At 40.5% G+C, this 10811-nt stretch overlaps 1 protein-coding gene across 1 annotated transcript; it reads left to right on the plus strand.

Annotated features, from left to right (window-relative positions):
* Positions 1-1396: 1396 nt before the first annotated feature.
* Positions 1397-9944, plus strand: LOC109919192 (extended synaptotagmin-2-like; the record flags this gene model as incomplete). The annotated part of the gene is made up of 3 exons (XM_048594006.1): positions 1397-1517; positions 5791-5967; positions 9862-9944. Coding segments are annotated over 3 exons (381 nt in total), but the record flags the coding sequence as incomplete, so codon positions are not given.
* Between the last annotated feature and the right edge of the window lie 867 nt (positions 9945-10811).

Below are 10811 nucleotides of genomic sequence, written 5' to 3' on the forward strand. Positions count from 1 at the left end.
TTACTCTTACAAGATAAACTAACTTAAACATCCCTTTCAACCCATAATATTTTTCTACACCTTTCAATCCTTATTGGCCCCATGCTGCACGCACGTTTAGACCTGTTTCTGCGTCAAAGGCTATCCCTGAATAAGTGTTAATACTGTAACCTACTCAAAATAATGCCATCCCTGCCATTGCGTCTCCATAACTCACTCAAAACTGTGGAAAGATTATAATATTTATTAGCCCTTAGTAACCGTATCACGGGATCTGAATAGGTTGCAAAACATCAGACGGTTTCCTCCACTATTATGTACTTTTTAAATACATATTAAATAGGGCTGTTACCTCCTTTAAGAAACATACTATTAAAACAGCGCTTCTGTGAAACTGCATGAATGAATGTGTAAGAACTGTCAAAACCGGCAACAGTAAATGAAATCTCACAACCCAGCTGTGGAAGATCTGTTTAATATCCTCTATACTTGTATTTAGTACACGTATAATCTCTCACTTATTTAGATCATAGAGGTCTAGTATTTTTACTAACATTACTCACTTTAAAGAGAAAAGGACTAACACCTCTTAATTATGCAAGCTTAGACCAGACAGAAATTCTAATCCCAACAGGAGTAACAGCCAAAATTTAGCAAGTGTTCAAACATCCCCTGTTTCCCCAGGCCAGATGCCACGCAGACCTGTATTCAATGGATACAACTATTTGACACCATAATGCTAAAATTTTAATATATGTAAAAACTGTACTTTGGATTCCATCGCCACCTCTAACTGTGCTACTGCGGATGCTCAATAAAGAGGCTATTTTCGTCACTCACCAATCTCGGTCGTTATTGAACACGATCCCACACAAGAAATACTTAGCTTCTCACTGTCCAGGTGTTCATAGTTGCACAGTCTCGGCCTCCGTTGACTTTGTCCTGCTTGTAGTAGCTGTTGGCCCCTAATTTGGTGGCAGCTTCAGACAAAAATTCACTATCTAGGCATCAGAAAGGACAAAATGTCTATAATTTCCTGATCAATGCTTGATTCGGTACTCTTTCTTGAAGGTGGGGCTGGTGGAGTTGGTCGATGTTAAAGGTTCCTGTTATGTATTTAGTGCAGAAGGTATTAAAATTCCGGCCAGTGTTCCAGTTTGATTGAATTATTGTTAGCACATATAGCAAGATACAGTGTTTAAGTATTGTTTTGCATGCTATACAGGCAAATCTCTCCATACAAATTACATCAGAGTAGCAGAAAATAGAGTGCAGAATACAGATTGATGACTTTTAGTAGTTTGGAATTTGTAATTTCTTATGGTAATATTATGAATTCCAAGTGTGTACTGTATGGAGTAATACATGTATTTCATATCTGGTTGGAAGGTTTAACATGATTTCCGTTTTTCCTCAGTGGCATGTCGGATACGATCATCCTTGATATCATTTCCAACTATTTGGTTTTGCCCAATCGGATCACAGTACCACTGGTTGATGAGGTGCAGCTGGCTGAATTGCGTTTTCCTGTACCGAAAGTAAGTCTCAGTGCGCTGACTGGTCGTGCGCTGACTGGTCAAGCACTGACAATTTGTGAACAACTGTAAAATCCTGTGTTTATTTTAAACTGAAGGATTTAATTTGTTTAAATTATTGTTTAACTTCAGAAAATTGATAATGTAACCATTACCTGTTAACAAACATGCCATAGCTGACGAATGAACCTGTAGAACAGGTCAAAGCAGAGGAAGAGTGCAAAGTCATGGGAACAATTGTTCTAGCAGAGTTATAATAGCTGTAATGAGCCAAAAGGTCTTCTGTACTGTTAACAACAAGGAAAGCATATGAATTTTAACTGCTTGGGCGGATGTGTAGCAGAATGAGCAAATTATCATTTGGCTTTGAACAGAGTTAAAGTGGTTTGCCTAAGCCTTTATGCGTTACTTCGCTTGTGAAAGGCATTGCAGTCTTATCAGGGTTCACTCTTGGTTCCTCCAGGAGCCCATTGGAAAATCTCAAAGCAGATTATGGGTTTCTTTTGGTAATTTATATCTTTTTTATTAGACAAACTCCTGTCTTAGTTTGAGATATTTATATTAGAAAGTGGATGATAAAAATCTCATTGAGGTAGTAGAAGCAGTTGAAATGGATCGCAGACTTGACAATTGCTAATTGTTTTGGGCCTTTGAGAGGTTAAAATGACATACCTGGGACCTCTCATCAAAATAGAAAAATTTTCATTTTGCCATTCACAACCACAGGATTTTCCAAAGCTCTTTTGACAGCCAATGAAGTGTAGTCACAGTGGTAAAGTTGGAAGTGCAGCAGGCAGTTTGCCTGCAACAATGAATAATGACCAAGCAATCTGTTTTTGTAAGGTTGATTGAAGGATCAGTATTGACTGGTTAACTGTCCTATTTTTCATTGAAATATTGTCCTAGGATCTATAATGGAAAATGTGAGGGCAAACAAAACTTCAGTTCTAGCGCATGACAGTTCCAAAACTGTAGCGCTCACTCAGTATTGTGTTAGAGTTTCAGCCTTAATTTGTGTGCAGAGGTCCTGGAAGTTGCAACAACAGCATTTGCTATCCTCACACAGATTGAAATGGTCAGATTGGCAGAGGTAACCATGAGGGACAATTCATAGTGTGAGTTTGTGATAGTTTCCTAGAACAGTATATTGTGAATCCAGCTAGGGATCAGGCTGTTTTGAATCAGATGATCTGTAATGAGGTAGATTTAATAAATTATATCATAAAAGATCCTCTAGGAAATAGTGACCATAATATAGTAGAACTTAACATTCAGCTTGTGAGGGAGGAGCTTGGGTTGGAACAAATGAGCTAAGTTTAAATAAGGGTAATTACAAATGAATGATGGTACAGCTAGCTGGAGTTGACTGGGAAAAGAATTCAGCAGCAAGGACGATTAAAGATAAACGATAGACAGTTTCAAAAAAAAAGCACATGGCCCATATCAAAGATATATCCCAGTGAGAAAGAAGGATTCTAGGAAAGGGATAAACCAACCATGGTTATCCAAGGAATTTGAGGATAGCTTCAAATTGAGTGGAAAAGCATACAATGTGGTAAAGATTGGGAAGGTTCTAGAAACCATCAAAAAATAACCATTGCCAATTGTTGGGAAAACTGTTCTGATTCATTAATATTCACTAATAAACTGCCATTCACAGCAATCTGGTTGACTTAAAACTGCCCCCTGTCTTGCTAGGCCATTTCATTCAGTTTGTAGCAACTACTAAGGAAAATAGTAATATAAATGGGTGGACCACCTGACATCAACTAAGGCATCCTCAACAGCAACAGTCCTGTCAACCCTGCAAACTCCTCTTTACTAACCTCTGGAGGCTAGTGCCTGAATTGGGCGAGCTGTCTCACAGATTAGTCAAAAAAACAGCCTGACCTAGTCATACTCGCCTTATACAAAATATCCCAGACAAGACCATCACCATCCCTGTGGATGTGCCCCATCCCTACCGAATAGGACTGGCCCAGAAGAGGTGGAGGCACAGTAGTGTACAGTTGGGAGGGACTTCCTTAGGAGTCTCTACTCTGGATCTGATGAAGTCTAATGGCGTATGGTTAAACAGACAAGAAGTCGCCTCCTTACTAACATGTCCCCTTCACCACTTCAGCTGATGGCTCTGTGCTTTGCCATGTTGAACAGCACTTGGAAGAAACACTAAGGGTGGCAAGCTTACCGAATGTACTCTGGGTGGGGGGAGTTGGGTGCCCATCACCAAGACTGTCTTGACGGCACCACCACTGACTGAACTGGTTGAGTCCTAAAGGACGTAGCTGCTAGGCTGGGCCTACAGCAGGTGACCCTGGAACCAAAAAGAGGGAAAGCATACTTGATGTCATCCTTACCAGTCTTCCTGCTGCAGATGCATCTATCCATCACAGTATTGGTAAGAGTGACCACTACTCCTTGTGGAGATGAAGTCCCATCTTCAAATTGAGAATAAGCTGTGGACCATCAGCAGCGGTTGCATTGTACTCCAACACAATTGCCTGGCATATCTCTCACTCTACCATTACCATTAAGGTTAAGACTATTAAGACCCTGGTTCAGTGAAGAGTGCAGGAGGGCATGCCAGGAGCAGCACCAAGCATACCTAAAAATGAGATATCAACCTGGTATAGTGTCAAAACTGGACTACTTGTATGCCAAACAGCATAAGCAGCAAGTGCTGAACAGCCAAGTGATTTCACAGCTAAAGGATCAGATCGAAGGTTGACAGTCCTGCCACATTTGGTCATAAAAGATGGTGGACAATTAATGGACAAATGGATATTTTGGGAAGGCAGTCTGTAACAAGTGGAGTGCCAAAGGGATCAGTGCTAAGGCCACAATGATTTTATATATTTTCTTGACTTGAATTAGGAAAGTGAGTGTAGTACAGCCGGGTTTGCAGATGACACAAAAATTGGCAGGAGGGCAAGTGGTAAGAATGACAGAGTCAACAGAAGGATTGTGGATAGGTAAAATGCCCTTCTTATCCCAATTCGCTATTTTCTATAAGTTAGTCAGTCCTCTATCCATGCTAATATACTACCTCCAACACCATGGCCTCTTATCTTAAGTATCCCAATGTTTGGTACCTTATCAAATGCTTTCTGAAAATACAAATAAATTATATCTATTGCTTCCCATTTATTCTGCTTGTTACTTCCTCAAAGAATTCTAGTAAATTTTAAACCTGTTGTCAGAAAGAATTTGCAGGAGATTCCATGACTCCTTTCACAGTTCCATTTTACCTCCCATTAAACAATTCCAAAGTGAAGCTTTTATCAAACTGGTCGTCAATCATTATTGTTTGATGCATGGAATTCCATTAGCATGACTCTCACCTTCTTGCTTTGTCCTGGTGAAGTATGTTTTGCATGAGCCGTATATGTAATTTTCAGTCCTAGATTTGGGCTGAGTTAATCTCAGACAGGGACATGCTGTTTTCATTGGCATCCCTTTGCTAGAAAGAGAATGTTCAACTAAGATTGTCACACTGTTCAGTGAAGTATCCTCAAAGTGGGTGCATGAAGTATAGATTAGATACTTCATGCACCCACTTTGAGAAATTCAAGGTCAACAGCAATATCTCATCTGTTCATTTCTGCTAATCACTGTTAAACCGTACTTAACATCATGACAAGAGGAAACATGGAATAGAGAAAGCATGAGAATCGTTCTGGACAAGGCTGTTGCGACAAATACTGACCAATATAATCGCTTTCCTTTGATCTCTTGCCTCCTCCCTGAGAATCAAAAGTCGGAGTATATGTGATCTGTGATTAAGGTTACATGATAGCTGATATTTTTGGGGTGGCACGGTGGCTCAGTGGTTACTACAGCTGCCTCACAGTGCCAAGAACCCGGATTCAGTTCCACCCTCGAGCGACTGTCTGTGTGGTGTTTGCACGTTCTCCCAGTGTTTGCATGGGTTTCCTCCGGGTGCTCCGGTTTCCTCCCACAGTCCAAAGATGTGCAGGTTAGGTGAATAGGCCATGCTAAATTGCCCACAGTATCCAGGGATGTGCCGGCTAGATGGGATAGCCACAGGAATGGGGTAGGGGGTGTGGGTCTGAGTGCGATACTCTTCAGAGCATCAGTGTGGACTCAATGGGCTGAATGGCCTGTTTCCACGTCAGAGTGATTCTATTCTTGGAATTCTTCAGTAAAATTTCTTACTTGTAATCTCTCTTTAAAGTACTCTGCAATTATTTTGCTGGTTTATATATTTTAATGAAATTTATTTATGTTTCACCATTTGTGTTCTGCCATTTATTAGGGGCTTTTGAGAATACACTTCATTGAAGCTCAGGATCTGCAATGGAAGGACAAGTTCATGAAGGGACTTGTGAAAGGAAAATCTGATCCATATGGTATTCTGTACATTGGTAACCAGATGTTCCAAAGTAAGACTATCAAAGAAAACCTTAATCCAAAATGGAACGAGGTCTATGAGGTAACCATCCTTGCATAAGAAGCTAAACTAATTATTTTTTGTGCAGGTCTAGGTAATATTCCATTGTTTGACTCTGCCCACACTCCAGAACTCCTCAAACACTTTTCCCGTCACCCAACACTTGGACAGTTTTAACAGCAAGGTTCTCATGACTAACACCAATTGGAAACCCGCTGAAACATGGCAAAGTGGGTTCTCCTGGCACCATATCAAGCTGTGGTGGAGGCAAACTAGTTTAAAAAAGCTAGCTTGCCTTTTTCTTTTCAGCCACCCTAATTTTCTCAAAAGCAAGAGAGTGCATGGGCCTTGATTCTCACCAAAATCTATTATGAGACCAATTAAACACATTGTGGACTTATTAAAAGTCAATCTCTCTCAACTTCTTGAATTTTACCAGAGGATGCCAAGGTGCAATAGTTGTCAGAGCCAGTTAGCTGCATGGACCGAAGGCTGAATTTGAACAGAACTCAGCTAAGTTGTTATTTTTGCAGGATTTCATGGAGGATTCCTCTCCAAAAGCCCAAGCAAAGTTTCTCTTGCTGCCTTACCCAAACTTGCCTCATTGCCAATGCATCATGCCCTTACCTGCTGTAGATGGAAGTACTGGCCACTGTTCAGACAACTTGGGATTTTAGATGCCAATGCCATCTTTAAAGCCCAGCTGTGTACCTAACCAGCACTGGCAGTCCGCAGCTGTCCTGCAGTGTTCCCGTCAGTTGCCCTAGATGTGTAGAGGAGAGTAAAATTAGCATGCCATTTTGCTGATGGGAACTTGGAGGCCCTGGGGTTGGGGGGTGGGTACATGCAGTCGCTGCCCATGGAGCATGTGATTGATGAAGGTGCGGAGGTGTAAGCAGTGAGCTGGAGTGTCAGATCATCACAATGATTTTCAAACTCATCTAGTTTCTAACCAGCAAGAGATTTTGGTCTAGACACTGAAGCCTGTGTCCCTTGAAGAATTTTTTTTTAATATGCAAATATATATATTAAAACATTTGACCTGTTTATCACCATAAACTGAGGTGCTACTGAAATATAACTTTGACAGTAAAGATGTTGGCTTTATCCAGAGCCTATATTGAGACCAAATAGCAAGCATGGACCAAAAGATAGACAAGCAGATATGTTTCCGGTGAAGAGATGTGAACCACAAGGCAGTATCCTATTGCCAAAATTATTCAACCTGTACGCAGAGCAAATATAGGGTCAGGTGTACTTCTGGGTTTAAAGTTATGGGCAAGGATATCACAAGCTTATGATATGCAGATGACACATCAGTACTTGCAGAACAAAAGAAACCCAACAAAATAACATACACACACTTAGAATATGGATTGAGTATGAAGATCAAAAAGACAAAAACAATGGAAACAAGGAATACATGAAAAGAGATAAGTGTGACGATAGAAGTGGATAGTGAAGCAAGTAGATAAATCTGTCTGTTTAGGAGAAACAATAAAAGAAAATGGCAAATGTGATGCTGAAGTCACAAAAGGATACATACAACCAGAAGCAATCTTGTGAAGATAAAAGGTACATCAAATTAAGAAATCTCAAGCTTGGAAAGAATATAAACTCAAGATGCAACATTCTCTCCACTTTGCTATATAAATAGGGGCCTTTGAGATGTGGATGTAATTACATATGATTAAAATTACACACACATACCACAATACAAATGAAGAGGTCCTTGAAAGCGTAAAAGAAAAAAGAACTTATAAAGTGACATTTAGGAAAGAAATTTGGTATTTGGCCACTTGATCACAGCTGAAAACCACAGGGATCTCTCCACAGGACGAAGTGGCGAACAACAGAAAAGAAGAGTTGAATTAAGCATAGCTGGAACATGGACATTACTGAGTGGTTGCAGACCAACTGCAGTGCATATGTGAGGATGACAAGCATCACATAACATGACAACAGATTTCCTGGTGGGAGTCTGCTACAGCAGACTGAATGAGGACGAAGAGATGAAGAACAGCAGCTTATCCAAGCAGGACTGAGTGCTGGGCATCAGGAGACCAGAGGAGAGGGACATGAAGCACAAATGAATAGGAGGCACCACTCTGAGCAGAGGCAAAAATACCTGTCGATGACCAAGAATCAGTGTCAGCAAGATGGTTACAAAGAACTGAGCACCAGTCATTCCTGCAGCATCTCACAGCCAGCTGCACAGGGTTGCATTACCAAAGTGAAGGGTGTCTCTTTACAGATGCTGGGAAACACATCAGGTTCATAACTGGGACATTGCATTGCAGAGGGCACTGGAACCTATGACTTGTAGTGATCTGCTGTACTGTCCATAATATGGACCCTTTGAAGGGTGTGGACCTTGAGGATGGTCATTTTCTGCAAGGTGATAACTCATTGGAGGGAGAGTAGGAGCTAAAGGGGAGTGAATTGGAAGAAAATGGCGATGATTCAGAACAGAGGTGCCTCTGCTATATGGTGTGGTGGCATCCTACAACTCTCCAGAAAGACGACCTCCCTGCTCCTTCACGGAAGCCAGGCCGCTGCTTTCCTTCTACAATTTTAAGTAGTGCAGTGGCAGGCTTTGGCACAATCTTTCTTTCTCATCCAGCGGCTTCAATGACGGCTGCCTTGGATGTCTTTAAACAGTTTAAGTTCTTCTCTCACATGCTTGATAGGATATGAAATCCATCCAAACATCAATGAAGGGCTAACCTCTGGGAATATTGGGAGTCTTCAGGGTTGGAAATTATGGGGCCTGTGGTCTTTTTTCCCAGCTAACAGGTCAGTGGGGAGGTGGCTCACAGTCCTGATCGCTGCCATGGAGCAATTTAAAGCAATGAACAGCATGAATGGTTTTTGTACAGACCAATGATGGTGCAGTGGTAATGTCACTGGACTCATGATCCAGAAGCCCAGGGTAATGCTGCAGGGCCATTTGTTCAAATTTGCTGTGACTCTTAATGGAATTTAAATTATATTAATAATTCTGGAAGTAAAAAATACTCTCTCTGTAATGATGACCATGAAACTATCATTAGTTGTCTTAAAAAAAAACCCATCAGTTTCTCTAACATGCTTTAGGGTAGGAAATCTGTTTTCCTTACTTGGTCTTATTGACATGTAACTCCAGACCCACAGGAATGTAATTGACTTTCAACTGCCCTCAAGTCCTCAAGCAGTCATTCAGTCCATGGGCCAATTAGGTTTGCACAATAAAATCCTGGTTTTGCTGGTGATACATACCATAGAAGAATTTTTTAAAAAGTGAAACTTCTGTATCTATCTCGGGAAGATTTCTGGCAAAATTAATTTGTCAGGTTTTGAAAACACCTAGGGAACAAGAGTATATGCAATTTGCAGTTAAGAATAACATAATCTTTCACAATTTGGATTAAAAGAGCAAATGTGAGTTGGCTTGAAGTTCTGGTTATTCTGGGTCCAAGATAGCTGATAACTTGACATTTTAAGACTTCATGTTAAGGACAATAACCAGGAGCAGCAATGATCCCAATTACTGAACTTTCTGTAAAACAAAGAAACTAAATTAACAAATGACTGGTCAGAAAGTAAGCAACATGGGAGGCTGCAGTAAAAACCGAAAGAACTGCAGATGCTGCAAATCAGGAACAAAAACAGAAGTTGCTGGAAAAGCTCAGCAGGTCTGGCAGCATCTGTGAAGAAAAAGTCAGAGTTAACGTTTTCAGGTCCGGTGACCCTTCCTGCCTTTCTAGACAGTGTTGTAAGCTAACACTCCCTTCTATTTAAAGTTTTGCAAGGGAACTTGATCATTTCCTAATAACAGAATGGTATTTGGCTCACAAAGTTACAGAGAATAAGTACAGTAGCTTCAATATGTTGTCTGCAGCAATTGAGGTAACCTTGTCAGGTGTATTTCAGCTTTTTTTAAAATTATAATTATAGGCACTAATTTATGAAAATCCTGGTCAAGAACTTGAGATTGAACTTTTTGATGAAGATCCAGACAAAGATGATTTTCTTGGCAGGTAAAAGAAATGATAATTTTGGTTATTGTTGAAAAAAATAAATCATTGAAATGCACTGCACTATATTCTGGGGAACCAGTGATGTTTCCATGTTGAACTGCATCTTTAATGGGGAGAGGTGAAGGTGATTAGTGCATCTGGGCAATTTCACGGATCAATGGAATAAAGTGGGCCACAGTCAAGGCCAGGGCAAAGGTTCATCGTAAGGTATGGTAAAAGTATTGGAGGCTAAAATCTTGGTTGATGGGGAGGGGATTTAACTGCCTTGCATGGTGATTTTTTTGTGGGAGATGAGTAGGGCGAGTCATTGAGAAGGATAGGTGGATGTGATTTTGATGATTAACCAGGGAGGTTGAAGGTGGGATGTTCCATTTCCTTAGTAATGCAGTGAACAGAAATAGGAAAAATAACAGAAAATGCTGGTACTTTTTGAAATTCATATTTACCTACACCAACAGGTTAAATGATACAATTTTAGAAGGGTTGCAAAAAGAGAAAAATATGGAGTTAGTTGTGGATTAATTATAGGAAGTGAAAAGACTGATTAATAAAGCAATCAACAATGAATGAGGGTTTCTAGGCATTCTCTCTCTCTCTCTCTCTCTCTCTCTCTCTCTGTCTCTCTGTCTCTCTCTCTCTCTCTCTCTCTCTCTCTCTCTCTCTCTCTGTCTCTGTCTCTCTGTCTCTCTTTTTCACTTTACGAAAGCTTTGGAAAAGGTACAGAAGAGATTGAGGATAGTTCCGCCAACTAGGAGCTTACAGTTACATGGCTAGGTTTGTTTGCTTCAGGGAAGACTGAGATGACATTTGATGTTTAAATAACTAAAGACAAAGTGTTCATATTGAGATGACCATTTTAAAGCAATT

The sequence above is a fragment of the Rhincodon typus genome, unplaced genomic scaffold (genome assembly GCF_021869965.1).
Source record: "Rhincodon typus isolate 14 unplaced genomic scaffold, sRhiTyp1.1 hic_rhity00005111, whole genome shotgun sequence".
NCBI lineage: Eukaryota > Metazoa > Chordata > Chondrichthyes > Orectolobiformes > Rhincodontidae > Rhincodon > Rhincodon typus.